Source organism: Varanus komodoensis, unplaced genomic scaffold, assembly GCF_004798865.1.
Source record: "Varanus komodoensis strain SLA01 unplaced genomic scaffold, ASM479886v1 scaffold32, whole genome shotgun sequence".
NCBI lineage: Eukaryota > Metazoa > Chordata > Lepidosauria > Squamata > Varanidae > Varanus > Varanus komodoensis.
The window spans coordinates 21,303,743-21,322,945 of NW_025335798.1; the positions used below are offsets into that span (position 1 = coordinate 21,303,743).

The 19,203-nt window shown below is 38.7% G+C and overlaps 1 protein-coding gene across 14 annotated transcripts in view; it reads right to left on the reverse strand.

Annotated features, from left to right (window-relative positions):
• GTDC1 (glycosyltransferase like domain containing 1) overlaps positions 1–19,203 on the reverse strand; it is a 234,639-nt gene that overhangs the window by 51,692 nt on the left and 163,744 nt on the right. For all 14 annotated transcript variants that reach the window (XM_044437984.1, XM_044437985.1, XM_044437983.1 and 11 more), the window contains one exon: positions 604–972. In XM_044437984.1, coding sequence (XP_044293919.1) covers positions 604–972 — 369 coding nt within the window. The remainder of the gene's footprint in view (positions 1–603; positions 973–19,203) is intronic.

Genomic DNA, 19,203 nt, shown 5'->3' on the forward strand with positions numbered 1-19,203 from the left:
TGCGAGTCAAGCTAAAGTTTATATATTTGCAGTGATTATGTGGCATGGTAGATTTTCCCCAGTTTAGAGAAGATTTTGTGATCAGGTATTTGTGTCAACAGCTTGAAAAGCAGCAGTTTTCCATTCTCTTTTCCTCTCTTTCCCTCTGTCCCTGAACTTACATATGTGCATATGTTTTAAAAATCTGGACAGGTATATTTTAAAAAGTAAGATGCCGAGCATTATAGAATGGTCCTGAATTTTAACACCTAGTCAGTCACGTTAGGATAATTAAGGTAATTTAAATAACACTGCATACTAAACATCATTAGTGGACTGAAATGCTCTGAAACAGAATTCTCTGTATTTTACATAAAATTTCAATGTCATTGCTATACTTCTCCCCATCCCCATTACCCCTTTTTGGACACTGACAGCTGCTGTGAATTTCTAGACAACCATCACAATTGTTTGCTTTCTTCATCAATAAGAATACCATATTAATACATCTATATCTGGATGAAGGGGACACACACAGAGAATCAAAATAACATCATTATTAAAGACAAGTTCTGTCCAAAATTGTATCAAAGATATGGTATTTTAATTTGGTGTTGCACTTACCACCTGTGAGGCCAAACAATGTGCAAAGGTTTCTGCTGACAGCCTGAGCTATCTGAGACAATGGTAAGGTTAAAAGTCACACTTTGACTATCTTCCCTTTGATAAGGTTTTGGGCTTTTAGAAGATACCGGCTTCTCCACTTTCTCTAATGTTGCTGGTTGGTTCTGTGGTGTCTCTGGCCAGGAGGAACTTTGCTCAGATTGTAATTCAGACTGTTCAGACCCACAGCCCAAAGTGTTGCTGTTTCTTAAACCTGTAGTTCCACCACTCTTTTCTTGGAAAGGCAGAGCCATAAACAGGCACGTATCTCCAGTTCCTTCAGAATCTGGTGCCTTCTCAATATGAGGTAGTTTGTGTTCTGGCATGAACCTATGATAAAGAAGCAAATAAAATTACACTTGCTACTAGTTATTAATGTCGGCTTGCAATTTGTGACTATTATCTTTTACTAGTACTTTTTTTAAAGTGTCCAAACTCTGCCAGTGCTTCAGCACTGATTGATATTTTACACAGTATTGTGAATGCATCAACTACGGAAAAGAGAGCCACAACAAGGCAGGAGTATTCCAACATATGTAGAGCTACAGTCTCCAAATCCTCTTCCTCAACTGTGAGTGAAAGAGCCACTAACTAATGTTATAGCTGTCATGCAAAAACCACTTGAATGGTTGCACCCAGTGATGGCTCCATCACCTGAGAGACATTTATCACCTAAAGGAAAGGCACAGATTTCACAGAAAGTCTTCATTGCCAGTTCCACCCGAAATCCTGGATGTGCCTGTTAAAATTCAGCCATTGCTTCCAAGAGAAAACAAAAGACGGAGAATTTTCAGGGATTTAGAGCTATATTCTCCAGCTCAGAGTGCCTGAGGCCAGTGAATGAAATATGGAAGACCCAAGGGCAGGGCAGATCTTGCCTAACCAATAGAGCTGTAACTTTGACCTGCACTCTTCAGTCTTCAGCTCCAGCATCAGGTGTGTGAACTCATGCTTGACAAAATTTATGTCACAGTGCTCTTGGTTGATGTATGATGCATTCTCAGTGCAGGTGGGAAGAGAGGCACAGTAACCTGAAGTACCCAAAAGAGATGCACTATGGAAAAGAGCAGGTTGCTTCACCGACCATCATTCACCATTCTGGGAGTGGAACACAGCCCTGTGTATGGGAGTGACTGGAAGCACCACCTGTTGGATCAAGGTGCTCTGGAATGTGATCTTGAAGAAATCTGTATTTTCCATGGCAACTGATTGTTTCTGTCTCAGAAACTAGTGGAAAAAGTGGAACGGAGTTCCAAATTATTAGCTCAAGGAGGTCACTTTCCAGAGTCCTGTTTTATTCATTACTGAAAACAACCATGGGCATGTTTGTATATATCAACTGCAGAGGTTATACCCACACTATGTAAACGTCTTGTCTACTTGTAGCAGTGATACATTGAGGCTATTTTTGTAATGTATATTTCAGCTAAATTCAGGTATGCAGGTATTATATTGTAGCTCTCTGGATTCTTCAGATAGCTACAGTATGATACCTGAATACCTGAATTAAGTACCACCAATTAAGATCATGATCAATTCTACACAAAGTGGACCCAGAGAATCATGTTTGCATCTGAATACACTAAAGCATGCAGGGAATCAGCATCCTAGCAGTCTTAAAGTTGAATCTACTGCAGTTTAGTCGAATGTCATGCCTATAAGGTGACAGACCACCAACTTCATGCCCTTTTAAACAGCCTCTCAACTCAAGGAATATTCTTCCTGGATAGACCAGTGACAGGAAGACTTGCAATCATATTTCTATGACTCATGTCTTGTGTTAGAGAAACATTGCTATGAATTTTTGCTACATACCTGTTCTCTTTGATTTTGACTTTGCTACCAATTCTGCAGCAAGTATATAACTGGATTCTGCTTCCTTCTCGAGTATCACTGTAGCCTCTCTCTATTCTGCCAACAGCTAGCTGCTGCCCTTCTGCTACTGCCTTTCTTGAACTTCTGGGAGCACCCAGATTGTGGAATGAGCTCCCCGGAGAAGTTCGCCTAGCACCAGGTCTTTTCGGCACCAGGTCAAAACCATTTTTTAATTGTTATTTTAAAAATTAGTATTTTAATGTTTTAACAGTCACTTTTAATTTAATTTATTTTAGCTGGTTATATGTTATTATATTGGTATGGATTGTTTTATTGTATTCTGATTTTAATGACTATAAGCCATCCTGAGATGCCATGCATAAGGGATGGCATATAAAAGTTTTAAATAAATAATAAATAAAAACTTTGTCTGCCTTGTCGATAGCAACCTCTGCCTTTATTCTTCACATGTACATAACTTGCAGTTATGTTTGCTGTGATCCATAATTTATTTTTATAAAACTTTACAGAGAGCTGTATCCCAGAAGAGAACAATGCTTTAGTTTTCTGGACAATGATCCATATAGCTGGGACCAAGCCTTCAAAGGCCTTTCTAACAAGCTGTTAAAAAAAAAACCTCATGAAAACAAGCTGCAACCCATAATTTTAATTTAGGGATTTCTGAACTTCCAGTTTTGGATTTATATCAGATTACCATAAACTGGTGTATTCTCCTTCTGTCCTCATCCCTATTCCACTTCACTTTTTTTCTAGGGTGGAAGTTCTTAAAATTGTGTAAGTCACCTGCTACAGAAAAAGAGGTGATATAATTAATAAGCTATACTGACTGTTGTAGTGCCAGGTGCCTTATGGGTAGTTATTTGCATGTAGTGCAGCAAAGGGCACTTGGCCATTATGAATCTGTATGAGCAAGTTTTGGGGGAAAATACCTATTTTCTTTCCTTTGCTATAGCTTAATTCCTGTAGCGATAATTTGGAGGATATGAAGAAGGCTTGATTTACCATGCCTCAGTGATTATACATCGAAGGTTGAATGACTGGCAGCACTGAGGCAATAAGGGAGGAAATGAACATGAGGAAGGCTGATACATCTGCTAATCTAATCTCTGCACAACCTATAGGGAAAGACCATGGGGAGAGAGAAATCCTTCCTAAGGTAAGAACACTCTCATACATTTGAGTATGTAGTTCATAGCACAGTGAACATTCTCAAACAGCTTTCTCATTTAAAGACTATCCCACTCCCTTAATATTTGGTTTACAAATTTAAAATTTAGGTGTATTTCTGAACTTATTTAATTTTTATACTGCCCAATAGTTGAAGCTCTCTGGGTGGTTTACAACAGTAATGCCTTGTTTCATTAAAACCATGGAATGCAACTGTGACCTTGGTTTCCTTAAGTCACAAATTATTTACCTTTGGCAGGGATACAGAAAGTAAGGGGCAGTATGAACTCTGTCCCCCTCCCTGAATTGCATTCTATATCACTGGGCCTTTCTGGTGGTAGAGACCAGACAAACCCCCATTATTAGTACCCTATTACCATTCCCCATCCTATGAAGCCATATCTAGGTGCCCACTTGAAGCTGCCTTAGACCAAGTCAGGCCACTGGTCTACCTAGCCTAGTAATGTCTACTCCTGTTGGAAGTACCTATCTCAAGTCTCCGGCAAAAAGTCTCTCCCAGACCAGCTATCATCATCCTGACTTTTGAACCCTGGACCTTCTGCATGCAAAGCATATGTTCTGCCACTAAGCAATAGCCTGTTCAAATACAAACAGAAAAGCATAGCTGAAGTGTTTTGCTCAAGAATTGAGAAAGCAGACCATCGATACACCTAGGCCAGAATGGTCTTTTCCAACTTGCAGTGGCTCACGAAGCAATCAAGCAGTCTTTCCCAGCTATACTTCCTAAGACCCCTTTTAACTGAAGATGGCCGTGACAGTATTGGGAACTTTGTGTATACAAAGCCTGTGCTTCACTACCATGGAAGCCCTACAGAAACCAAAGAGGCTGTACCTATTTGGACCATGAGCATAGATCTCTAGAGTTGGAAGGGGCCATTGGGTCTAGCCCCTGCTCAGTGCAGGACTCCAAGTGCAACCATCCCTCACTAGCCTCAGTTCATTTAGCTTTAGCCTTCCTGTGACTTCCCTGCAATTCCATGCTACCTGTCTGCATTCTTCCTTTGTAGCTTGGCCTTCCTACCACTTCCTATACACGTTGGTGTTTAGATCATCTCTAAGCTTTTTGTAAAGCCACATGAGGTTCTTCTGTTGTCTTCTACCCATTTTTCCTTGTTGGGATTGTTTATGACTGCACCTTTAGAATTTCTTAGTTTAAAAATTCCCACCCATCTTCGACTCCTTTACTCAGCAGAGTTGTGTGCCATGGAACTTTAATGATCACTGTCCTGAGAGTATTAAAATTGGTTTTTCTAAAGTCCAGGGTACATGTTTATCTACATTTGGTTTTTTCTTCCATTAGAATCAAGCATTCATGAATGGCACGGTCACTTTCCCCCAGGGTTTCCGTAACTGCCACTTTATGCACTAGGTCTTCCCTGTTGGTTAGCATCAAATCAAGGACAGCTGTTCCTCTTGTTCCTTCCTCCACTTTCTACTGCAGGAAGTTATCAGCAACACATGTGAGGAATCCCTTGGAGGGGCCGTGTCTGGCAGAATTTATCTTCCAACAGATATTGGGGAAATTGAAGCCCCCCATAATGACAACACCATCCCTTCTTGAATCACTGACAATTTGCTTTTCAAAGGTTTCATGTGACTTCTCCTTGTCTGGGTAGTTGCTAATAGACTCCAACCACTGTGTTCCTTTTATTCCTTCTTCCATTTATATTAATCCAGATGCTCTCAGTGATGCTACTAAGCTCATTGTCCTCCATTTCTGTACAGAGATATGTATCTTTAACATATACAGGCAGTCCTTGGGTTACAAGTGACTTTCATTCTTAAGAAAAAGGAAATTTGCCTTTATGTCAGATCATGTATAGTTGGCTCTCCACATTTGTGGGGGTTAGGGGTACAGGCCCCCATGAAAGTGGAAAACCATGAATATCTCTAAGCTCCCAAACTTATTGATACTTAACTCCACCCATGCAGCCAAACTCACCAGCACCTTCTCCTTGCAGCAAGGAGATGCTGAAGACATTTCTTTCTCCAGATGGGCAGGGCTTTGGAGGCCTCCTTCTCTATCTTTTCACACTTCTTTTCTCTCTATATATGGTAATGACAATTTTCCATGGTAGTTTTTTTAAAAAAAAATATAGGATTTATGGCCATTCATAAATAGAGGCTGTTCATAACTTGGACATTTGCAGGAACCGTTTGTAATGCTACTCTACCTTCCTTTTTCTTCCTTTTGCTCTTTTCAACAATTGCTGAAATCCAGTCATGGGAGTCATCACAAGTTTCAGCTATACCTTTCAGGTTGTATTCCCTCTCCTCTATTAGGAGTTCAAGTCCATGCTGTTTGTTTCCCTTATTCTGAGTAGTAGTATACAGACATTGAAGAGCACGTGCTTTATGCTCTAGCATTCTTCCTACCTTTTTTGGAAGACTATTATTGGACACTGTTAGAGCTGCTCTCTCTTTGTAGAGCATAAGCCTTTGTCTGCTTATTATGCCCAGGTGTACTTCTCCCTTCCCTGTAGGATTCAGCTTAAAGTCCTCCTGATAAACTTCTTCATGCTATGACCACGCACATCCTTTCCAGTCCTTGTAAGGTGCAACCCATCCCTTACCAGCAGTCAATCTGTCAGGAAGAATATCTCATGGTTCCAGAATCCAAATCTCTCATGTCAACACCTTTGTAGCCAAAATACCTCATCTGGAGTATTTTTTCCCCTTGACTATTCCTTTTCCAAGAACTGGGAGAATTGAAGAGAAAACTATCTGGGCCCCAAAGTGCTTGCCTTTTTTCCTTAAAGCTTCAAAGTCTGATTCAATTTCTTCAAAGCTCTGCTTGGCAGTGCCATTTGTTCCCACATGTATAAGAAGGAATGGTACTTGTCAGTGGCTGCATGAGCCCAGGCAATCTCATATCACTAACAGGGAAAAAGCATACCGAACAAGTCTACAGGTCTTCTTGATATACACGTGCTTCCATCCCAAGCAACAGGGACTCTGCTGTCCTCTTGGCCTTGCAAGCCTTCGTATCAGTGCTACCACCTGGTTGACTTTAGTCTCTGGTTCAGTGTTGCATGGGGTGACTTGCAGTTCTTCCATGGCAGGCTACCCTTCAGTAGCATCCTCAAGTTACTGAAAATGGTTCTGTAGTTCCACTTCTTCCACTGGTACAGAGTGTCTTCTAGTTCTTCTGTACCTGTCATCTTTTTCCAGGGAGTTAGCTGTTGCAATTCTACCTCTCTGTCTAAAAACTCTTCATCTTATTTTATTACTCTGAGGGTGCACACTCACTACCCTAGAGCTCTCATCTTTTCTTCCAACAGAGCTACTAGTCTGCAGGTATAGGCCATTTTGTCCTCAGGAAAGAAACCAAACACTGTATAGACACTGCAGGGTACCAGCACTAAGGAGTCTTCTCAGTCCGTTCTTTTTGCAACATTTCGATTTTGGCTTGCCCGGCCTGTTGTGACAACTTGTGCTTTCTCCTGTCTTCCTGAAGGTTAACAACATAGTCCTACCAGTAAATGGGAGTGTTCTAAGGAACAAAATGGGGGTGGGGGGGGGCTCTAGGGAAACAAGAAGGAAGGAGGAGGAAAAAAGTTAGGGACCTCCCTGACTGCCAAACTCCTGTTGCTCTCCCTGTTTGCTCCCTCTGGCCATTCACTCCTTGGGAACTGGGCTGCTTGTATCCTGGAGCCCCTAGACCAGTCAGGGACTCTGCAATGCAGCTAAAATGTAACATTGTGAATGGCTATATAATCTGCTGTAAAGGAAATATGTCATAGAAACCTATAGAGAATTAAAAGATGACACCTGAAATAAATGGATATCATTCTTGGATGTGATACATATTCTGCCTTTTCCATTTCCTAACCCAGATTATACTTCTGTACCATTTCAAGCTATTTTCTGTATTTCAGTAATCATAAATCCATTGTGGGATTTTCAGTTATTATATGTCACTAATGCCTCAATGAAAAAAGTGAAAAAATATGTTTTACACCTGGAAAGACCATGTACAATCAAGACATTTGCATTGCTCACATAGTATTAATCATTCTGACAGTTTTTTTAGGAGATTTTGGAATGCCATTCAGTGAATCTGTTTTAAAATAAGATTTATTTCATGATACATTAGAGTATAAATATTATTCATATTAACTTGGGATTCTTTAGGCACCAAGTAATTTTATATAATATCCTAACAATGATGCAGATCTATGAAAGCATGAATGCAGACACACACACACACACCACAAAGTAATATTCATGTATTTTTTTTTTAAAAACCCAGAGTCACTAGTTGAGTTTTCATCTTTATGTCTAAACACACTACACCTTTTATAATACCTAGAAGACAAAACAGTTTGACAAGAATCTTACACAATCATATCTATTGTTAATTTGACAGGAATGATACAGTGAACAATCTATTTCCCAGAGATTAATCATATGATTCACACAATGCCCTAAGTTATCAATATACAGTGAAAAATAAAAGCAAGCTATTATTGTATTCTTTACTTATTAGTAATATTTAATTATTATTAAAAGCCACTGTGGCAGTATAGAACAATTTTAAACAATAAAACCTTAACACAGTAAAACTAAGAACATTAAAAGCCACATACACTAAAATACACATTTTACACTGAAAAGATGCACTTTATGCTCTTTCTAATGGCCAATTGAATGCAGCCAATTACAGTTCTTGAGAGAGCAGATTCCACAGTAAAAGGAAACATGTTGCTTTTCTTAGAAAACCCACATTACTGAAAGTGCACAATCATACATATTTTTTTTCTTATAACTTACTTAGAAGACTCTCAGAAAACTGTTAGAGGAGCCCTCTTCATACAATTCCTGACTGTGGGCAAAATGCATATGGAGGAGGAGAGCTAAGATCATGGATGGTTCACTTGAAGGTTAAAACAGAGTTTGCTTTTATACAGAAGGGCTCTGCTGATATCACTGAAAACCCTGAAAAAAACAGGATTCCATCTTTCACAGAGATGCATGGTTAGACACTGTTCTAATTAACTGCAGCCAGGAGTGCGGCCCGCCATTGTGATCCCACTCCCCTGCCCCATGGGTATTCATCTGTCATCATAAAATGTATAAGAAAGTATTTTTCAGACCCTTACACCAAAAATTATGCCAAAAATGATCTGCCAAAAATTCACACCATAAAAGTCTGTAGAGGTATAGTTAGTGTTAGCAGTCTGAATTCAAAGTGATACTGAAGTTGCTTCGACCTTAACAAGAAGCAGGTAAAGCTTTTCTCTCTCTGCTTCCAGTGGGGTGTCTGATGCTATATCAGAAGTGTGGAGAACAGACAGAAGTTGGTCAGGTTTCAGCTCTAATGCTAAATAACACATAAATAGGTGCAATAATTACCTGCTATGGCAGGAAAAGCCTACTGAAGCTGACTGGCTGGATCCCTCCGCACTATTCCAAATTTGACATTGCTCTTGTTCTTATCCATGCATGTGTCAAACCCAGGGATTTCAAAGAATAGCCCCAGTCTTTCCAGTTACTAGCTTTGGGTGTCTGCTATTTAACATTCTAGAAATATTTAGAAAATTAAATTTAACTAGTGTGTTCTATCTGTACAAAGAATAATGGTTTCTAAGAAAACATACCATGTTAGCAACACCTAATTCCTTAAATGTTATGGCACATATATGCATGATATATGGTTTTGTGGCTGGATATATAGCGTATGGATGAGACCACATGCTGAAGCTGTTGGTCAAGGATGTAAGTATAGTTCCCATTTTGTGCTTGTGGAACATTATATTAGTCTAGATCATTTAGTTAAGGAGAGATGCTTTACTAGAACAAACACCCTTGCCAGCATCTTGTTACCACTCCAAGAACATGCACAGCTCTTTCCTCAGTCTTGCTTCTACCTCTGCTGAGGTCCTGAGCAAATACCATTTCATGCTGTTGATGAACACTTCATAGAGAAACTTCATTAAAATATTTCCAAACTGGGTCTCTTCTACGGCCTACTGCCATTATAGGTTTTCTCCTCCAGGGAAAGAATAATATGATAAACCTCAGACTATACACAAAAAGATCCAAAGACTTGTAGAACATTGAGTGAAATCTCAAAAGGCTTCAGTTGCATTTTTGCTGCTTGCCCCTCTTTCCTCACACTTAGCTTCTTGTGCAGATCTATTCCACTCCCAACATTTTTCTTCTATTCATTGAATTGTCTGAAACTTAGCACTTAAGAGGCTGGTTCTGTGTACCTTGATTTGCAAAGGAACAATGGGATTAAGGTCTTTTTCTCAACTCTGTATGTTTATTTTATAACATTTTTTGTTATGAAACAGAGGCAATCCTCTGTAGGCCCAAATTCACAGTTTTAAGAATAGTAAAACCAAGCATCTGTGATAGTATCGTCTGGATAGAATAAATGCCCAATAATCTTACAGAAACCCTGGAAGAGCACAACATTGTGAATGAATTAATGGAATTGATTTACCAAACTATTTATTTATTTAAGATTTTTGTATATCATCTGACTACAACTGTCTTAGGACAGTCTAAATTTAAACACTGCATGAATATATAGCCTCAGTGCTACATAATTAAAAATTAATCCTTATTTCATGATGAATAACCTTTGCACTATAATGTATCTTACAAATAAAATTATCTTTGGATGGATTTTTCCTTAAAAAATATTTTATTTTTAAAAATCCAATTTAGATTACAAAAATCCAATTTAAACTTTAAAAATCTGATTTTTTTTATTTAAAACACATTGATTTTTTCCCACCCTGATTAAACCCAAGAGGTATCATTAAGTGAGTTCAATTTTTACTGGAATTTATGGAAACATGTGCCTTTCAAATATTCTTTCAGCCAAATATTTGGCTGAAAACAAAACCCTTGTGGTCAGGGAAACTCCTAAATGGCCCACCTCATATGACTGTATTCAGTAATAGTTTGCCTATTACTGAAAGCTCAAAACATATAATTTCAGGGTTTCCAAAGAAGTTTACAATTTCATAAATAAAATGTACATTTTTAGCACATCGTCTTATATGGTGATAGTTTCCCTTATGAATGACTACAGCAACCCACCATTACGAAGCAGGATTAAAAAGGTGCCCTTAACTCTCAATTCCACCAACTAAAGTTTACTCTTGTCAGTTAGAATTGACTCTCACCATTAAAGTTTATGACCTTAATAAAAGGTAGGCAAACATTAATATAAATTGTAATCTAATGTGTGACATATGACACACCAAGGTTTTTCTCCCAGAAAAGTGTTCTCCCTTTTCGTTAGAAGAAGTGGCACAAACAGTATCACAAGGAGGATGTAAGGGCTGGGATGAAAGCCCTAGACATTAATTAATAAGCCACAGATCTTGCATTACCTATCACTTGGGTAAAGTCACTGAATTAGTACAGGTCATTCTTATTTCTAATACCAAAAAGCTGTATTGGAAATGTTGAGTTAAGGCATTTTTTTCAGAAAATAACTGGCTCCACTAAGATATCATATTCCTGGTTAAAATGTTTATAAATATAACAAAAAATAAGCCTTGAGAGTACCACAAATATAATAAATAGCCTGTCAGCTTGGTGCATTTGACTGTAAACGCTTTGTTGAAACACTACAGCAAAAGTAACTAATTCTTGACTATGTAATAGAAATCTCTTAACATGCTAAAAGTCACTATAAATGTCAGCCTGAATGTTTGACATTTAATCTGCCAGATTTGCCATTCTTTCTGGCTTGTAGAATATGCTTTCACTACACTGAAAACAGCCGTGCCAACACACCTATGCACATTAATTTGTAGCAGAGACATTCAGCTTGCACTGTTTGCGCCTAAGATGTCATCGTGTCCTTTTGTACATGTTTATTCACAACACCTCATTTGGCCTAATGAAAAATTACTTAGGAGAATCAGTATTCTTCATTGGCACTGACAGTCACCACATATACCATTTTATTAAAAACACCACCAAAAGCAGAATGGAAAGATACTTGATGTCATTGTCAAATGAATAAAAAACACATTAGAAACACTGGCTGGAGGGCTGTTTTGGGTTAGATCAAATTATTAGAGAAGCAGCTCGGGATTATGTGTTACAGAGTTTATTTTGAAAAGCAAATTTTCATAAACAAAACATTTAAAAATAGGAGAGCCAGAAAGAACTATCTTTGTATATTTATAACTTTCAAACTTCATCGAGATTGACTTCATAAACCTGGAGCTTTTCTGAAAGAATAAAAACAAAAATAAAAAACTTCCCAATAGATTTTAAAATTGAGAGAAATAATATAAAATTAATAGAAGAATAATAATTATTGACTCTTTTGGTAATTTCCTGCACTTATTGCTACATGTAATTTTTGTTCCTTGGTATCATTTTCTTTCTTTTTCACATTACTTTTTCCTGTGTTTTTTCCTTTTATCTATAAAATACAATAAAATCTTTCCAATGCATCTTTTTTTGTAAACTTCTGTGAGGAGGAACAAAATCCTTATTCTGAACCTCAGAATGAACCCAAAAAAGTCAGCCCTAAACTCTTGTGGAGCATCCAACGACTTTTCCAAAGAAAATTCTCACTGCAAAGTGACTATGCTTATCACAGAGGGGAGAGACGACTCTTCCTAAAGATGCCTATGCTTTTTCACTGTCTACCTGTTTGTCTACTGTAATGGCTTTTTAAGGTGATTCTACCCATGTTTTTCTTTCCCAAAGCACACTCAGATTATCTCAATTATACAACAGTTCAAGTGATGGTACACAATTAGATTTGCAGGAGTGCCCTAGCCAGTACCAGAGGCAAATGCTACTGATGGGATATTTAGAAGAAAGTTCATGTGGAATGAAGGGTTGATGGAAGCCTTTTGCTGGGACACAGTGACTTATGACAGCCCTGCAGTGTAGTCCACGCTGAATCCTCTTGAGTGGTCTATAACAAGTCGATAGTGTTGGCCAGTGGTGTTAGATTTCCCCCTCCACACACATACTACATGTTGGGATTGAGCTAAAGCTGAGAGAGTTGTTCACAATATCCCTGTTGTGTAATCTGTGCTATACCCCTATTCTAGCTAAGAGAGCTGTACTAAGAGAGTAGCTTGCAGTAGGCCCATAATTTTCTTCATGGTTAATATTGTAGGCTAAAGGAGTGGCAACTTAAGTGATCCCTTCTGATCAGTCTAGCACTTAATTGCATGAGAAAGCCCCATGTTCCACTGAGTGGTTGCACTGTTTAAATGTTCATATAAATACAAATTTATTCCTGAAGTATCAAATTAGAGGCAAGGCTTGCCTCCATTTTCTGGGTTTTCATTTGTTGTTCAGATGTTGCCCCACCTGCCAACAACTGCTTCTGCTTCTTGAATCCGTGAGTCAGAGGCTCACACATAGAATAGCCATCTCATTAGCCATGTGTTGGCCCTTACATAGCCAAAACAGCATCATCAACAGGGAAGAAAGAGAGAGAGCAACAGCAAGCCTCAAACTCTGTAGGAGCATTAGGGGGAAATCCCTATTGGGAGCAGGTGCGGGGAGACAAACAGCCCAGTAAGGGCCAAGTATGCTGAGCAGTCAGGCAACCTTAGCTAACTGTTGGAGAGGGCGACATCGAAGCAACACGTCGAAGCCCAGAAAATGGAGGTGAGGAGAATGGAGAGCTGTATCCTGGAAGAACATGACTTGCTGGATGGGACCCTGAGCAGGGGCACTTCACACTGAAACTTTTCGTTACAGGTCCCACTTCTTCCCTAATCGTACATATGGGCACAAGAGATTTTGTATTATTAAAAGAGACAAAGCCCTTCCTTTGGCCAGGAAGCTCCCTAGAGTAGTTTTTAATAACTGATTCTCCAACGCTGAAGAACATTTCTCACTCAGTAGTTCACTGCTAGGTTACTTTGCCTACCAATGTATTGCTGGCTATGGCTCTGGGTACCTGAGTATCCATGACTGTGGAAGCTATTGTGGATAGATTGATCCAAGATACAATTGCATTCTGGCATTCCAAAAGAATGGCTTATTTTCTGGCACTTTAACATGTGATCTACCCAAACAGTTGCAGCTAATTAATTCATGTGATAAAAAACCCTCCTTGATTAAGTGCTCAGTACTGGCCCGTTTACTTCAAAATTTGCAACAAAGAATGAAGAAAGTAAATGGAATAAACTCGGGAAAGAGAAATCAGAAAATGAATTGGTAATAATGAAGAATGCTGTCTAAAATATGAAAAGGGCAAACTCTCTTACAGCAACATTCACTTAAGCTGCTAATGGAGGAAGTGCAACTACATACCTCACTTAAGATACATAGCAAACACACACACACACACACACACACACACACACACAATTATACATGAAAATAAAAAAGAAAAAGAAAGTAAAGCCTGTTAACATTAGAGTCTTTTTGCCAATACTGGACTGGAGGAGACCTGTTATTCCTCTGGATTTAGGATTCAAAAGCTCCAACAAATTTCATTTTATTTCCTCTGCATTTCCTGCTCTTCACAATCCTCTCGCCAATCCGATTTCATTCTCAATCAACTGCACTTTCAACATCTTCCTAGTGCTCATCTCTGGGCTGCAATTCCTTGTCCTCAATGGAAAGAGGAGGGGCAGAAAATATCATGTAAGAGTCCACCAAGTATTCTATTTGAAGCTGTTTGTGGGTGGACCTAAAGATCCTGGATCTGGGGTGGGGGGGGGAGTGTGTGTGTGTTTTAAAGCTGCTCAATCGCTCTGTAAAATTGAAATGCTTTGTTTTGCTTATTTGATAAGACTTCTGAGTATAACATTCATTCAACCCTTCTTCTGCGAAGCAGACAGCATGAAAATAGGACTAGCTGAAAAGTAAGTCCGCCACAGAATTAAGCAAGGCTGGAGGACAAGACAGAAGCTACTCCCAAAATAAATGCAAACTTCACAGATGTGTGTATTCTGGGCTCTGATTCGTGTGTGTGCATGTGTGTTTTTCCTATTCCACACTTTTAGCCAAAACCATGTTAATCTATTCTGTACTTGTGGGATTATTACTGACTTAATACCAATTTGTTACATAACATATTTACCCCTGAATGGCCAACAAAAGGCTCCCTTCAAATCTATTCAATTTGAGTTGTTTTAAAGCTTTCATTTGTGCTCCTTTTATAACTTTCCAAAATCTGAATAGGTTAAAAAATTGCAGATTATTTATGTTCCCTGAACAGGGAGATGAATAAACGAGTGATTTTACAAATGTTATGTTTAGAAAGCTATATAATTTTGATCTTGGAAGTTAAAGGTGAACAAATAATTACAGTGAAAAGTTAAAATGAAACCTTTGCCATTTGTAGGACTGTGCAGGGAATGTGAATCTTTTCATGATTATGTGTAATATTTAGGCAACTTGTTTATAAATAAAACCATATACTTTAACACTGGTATAATGTATATTATCTGGCATAATTATTATTAAGAGCTATCAATCATCTAACAATTATACAGGTGACATTTAAGCTGCAATGCTAAACTACAGAACTACTGTTCACTACAGAATAGGCCCCACTGTAAACAGTGGGACTTACTTCCAAGTAAGCAAGCACAGGATTGTGCTTTACAAACAAAATCATAGTTAACATTACACTAGAAACCTAAATGGGTCACAACAGCTGATAAAATGGTCAGAACATTCCGCTTGATGTATATACTAACTGCAGAGGCTTAGCTGCAGTATAAAAAGGTTTATTCTTGCATATTTTTGAGAACAAAAGCTCCATCAAACTCTGCAAATAGTCACCAGTATTTGAACTCCTGATGTTACATCTACCAACTCAGCTCTAGGGTGTTGACACAGAAAATACAGATTTCATTTAAAGCAGCTGAACATAAAAAGTGGAAAAGGAGGAGAAATGGATGCACAAATGGAAAAAAAAGACACTTCACCTTTAAATCACCTAGCTCTTCTGTTACTTCCCTGTATCCTATTATTAAACTGCCACCACCAAAGCATGTAATTTCCTGGTTGGAGGAATTCCTTCTAATCAGGATTTTTAGAATCAGTGTCCCCCTTAAATGGGCTCTTTCAGTAAATACACAATGCAGAAGGGAATGCTATCATAACACTTCAATAGTTAAGTGACTTTATGAGAAAAATACTTCCAAATGTTTCCTAAACCCCTCCAAACCGCACCAAAGAACATTATCGTAATATTATGTTTCCCCATGGTCTCCAGTATTTAAGCTTGCCATTATTGAAATGATACTTGGATGAAAAACGTAAGTTTATGCAATATACATTTTTCCTAAAAGAAAGTCTTGCTTTAAAAGTTATTAGCTATACTTAGATATGATATACATTGCTTTTTAGAATCACCTTTCCGTATTAATAGCCCAACCAGTCCTCTGCACACTTTGGTTGTTACATGGGACATATGGAAACTGTACCTAGGTTAAAGCTGAGCACAAGCATGTGATCTTTCAGAGAGTAACTGAAAACAATAACTGTCTTAGATGATTACATCTCAGATTACAAATAGATATTCATATTTCGTGTAGGGTATACACAATCCAAATAAACTGTATACCATATTTCGATAACACAATCCAGCATCTCTAGCATCAAAGGGTTCGTTTCTGTTAGATTTTAATGTGAATCAGGGTTGTAATGTTTTCTGTAAGCATAAGCTAACCATTTCAACAATTTTGCCAGCAAGCTGCTTTTTTGGCAGATTATTGGCAGTATGTACTGGCAACAAACTAGTGCAGCTAAAACCTCGCTTATACATTACAGGTAAATAATGATTTTAATAAATTTATGTGAAATGTTCCACATGGTCACATCTGTTTTTGATAGCTCAATCCCCTGTGCAGATGCAAATCCTTTTGTGTGCTTCTCAAGAAAACTCATAGTTCACCTTAATTATTTTAACACCTCCTCAGGTATCCAGCATCGCAATGAGGCACAGTAATACTGTGTGTGGCTCTGCTAAAGGGAACAGCAATGCACACTAATTAAGCTACATGAATATATTAAAAAAGGTGAGGAGGAGAGACATCAAACCGCACCAAACATCCTTTTAGTATGTATACAGCCAGGTTGCTGCAGAAATATGTGTACTGGCCAAAAGGAAACTAGCAAACGCATGAGGGACAATTTGACCTTTAATACTGAAGGCCAGAACAGGAAAAAAGCTTATAGCAAAACCCTATACATGTCTGCATCTACTCAGAAATAAGTCTCATTTCACTGAGAGTTACTCCAAAGTAAAATCTTAAGATCTTGGGCTCGCAGCACGAGTTTCATGGTAATTTGGATCCTGGCCAAGGTCCCTTATGTGTATAAACTTGGGCCTGGGCCAAAAAGCCTGATTTAGTTTTGCCCAGGGTCTTTGTAATCCTCTTGGTGGCCTTGCATACAGCATTCTTGTACTACATGAAACACAGAGATATCATTTTAATTTATTTCCATCACAAGGTAATATACATTTGTGGTTCTAGCCTTGGCTTCTGACAGCAAAATCCCAGGACACTTGCCTGGAAAAAGGTTACAGTGTCAGTGCATTACAAGAGATGAATGAGTACTGGGACAAGAATAAAAGAAGCGGGTGGAATGAAATAAGCAGCACTCAGTCTGTATGGTGTTACAGCCACCAGGATACCTGCTCTGCTGCTCTTTAGGTCACGCAGGGCTAATTATAGTATTGATACCTGAGATGAAGGTCCAGCTCAAAATACAACACCCACTGGAATTTCCCTATTCCCAAATATATCCCAGTGTTACAGGGGTATTAGCACATTTAATGTAGGAAGGTTCACTGCAATTGCATAGGCTCACAGCTGGCATTCAGAGAACATGCTTGCGTCTTCCAAGGTGCTCAAGACAGCTTAGGTGGAGGTTATCCCATTTTATCCTCCCAAAAACCATATTTGTAGGTCATACACTGAACTTGATGGATGGCGGGGGACTGAACTTAAAACAAGCACCCATGCTCTGTCTAAATAAGTACACACTGTGCAACAATGATTCCCCTTATCTATTGTTACGGCTAACCGATGCAAGTATAACCACTGCTCATATGTAGTCATAGTAAATTTATGATGTATTCTTGTTTGGTAGGCTGAGGAAACTCTGACTTGCATATGCCTCCAGTGTCTCTAAAATAATGCAGGTAAAACTTAGCAATCTTCTCTCCCCACTAAAGAGAAGAGAGAGAGAGAGAGAATATTCATCTTCAGAATTGTTAAAGGTTGTTCTTGAAAAGATAATCTACTGTTTCAGGTTTGATATTTGCTCATTGGTTTGCTTTTTGAAAAAAGAAAGATAGCTTTGCAAGTTAGTTAAAGCTTAGCCAGTGGAATTCTTGACAAGATGTACTGGATGCTGTGATAAAACCATGTGGAGCTGTACAGGACTTGCTGTTCATTTGTTCAGTGGAAAGGACTTTATCTCTTTCCACTGTAGGTACAAACCCAGAGGGAGAACTTCTTGTTTAAAGAAAGAAAACGCTGCGAGAACTGAGAGGAAGAATATACCACTTACCTTTCCATGTATATTGCTCTCACTTTAATCCAGAAAACAAATCCAGTGAAAGCTATAAACTTTAAAGAAGTGAGGACAAGGGATGTCTCAGGCATATTATTAGAGTTTTAGCTAAAGGTTATGACTCACTTCAAATATATCACCAATCCATGGCTTGCACAAACTGTACTTTAGAACCCAAACTATACTTTGAGCTTCCAAATCTTTAACAAGTGAATACTGATTTAGAGCCGTTAGTTTATTTTGTTTTATCTCAGTTCAGTTATACAAATCCATCACTTGCAAATGGAAGAGAACAGCAGCTAAACTAGAGCATCCTTATCTGGCATTTAACATACACATACGACCCTTGTCAGGAACTGCACAAGTAAGTGCGGGAATCACTTGTAGGAGCTAGTCTGCCCGGTGGGTGAGCCACTTGACTAGGCATCAGACCAAATCCCACTCCAAGGTCAGGTGTAAAGCAAACGTGTGTAGAGCCTCTGTTCCCCCACCCCCATAATGTGAGTAGATGTGAGTACACCCCTAATGTTTTGATGTTTACTCCCCCTCCAGCCTACAAAAGCTGTCCTTCTGCTCACGTCATTTCTCCTGGGCAGGAAACAGGCTTCCCGTTCATGCCCATGGTATGCCTAGGTCTGGTGGTAAAATGACAGCTCAACAATGGTGAGTCAAATTAGACAATGAAACCATATTTAGCACAAACCACGGTTTGCAAACCCACTTAGTTAATTGGTAATAGTTGTGGGTGTGATAGTGCCAGTTATTTCAAGGCTATTGTGGATTAATTGCCCATTTAACGAGATCAACAAAAAGCAAGCTGATAATAGCCAGTGAGTGACAGCCTTATTTTACAAACTTTTTTCCTATACTTGAAGATTGCTTCATGCTTTTTCTTCATGATTTACTTCTTTGATGCTTATCTTACCCTTGGACCCAGAAGGATCCTCAGGGCAGCTTACTGAAATAAGTGCAATACAGGACAATTTGGAGCTGTTTTTGCTGCCCCCCACCCGGCCTCGTGCATGTGGCAGTGTGGTGGAGCAGCAT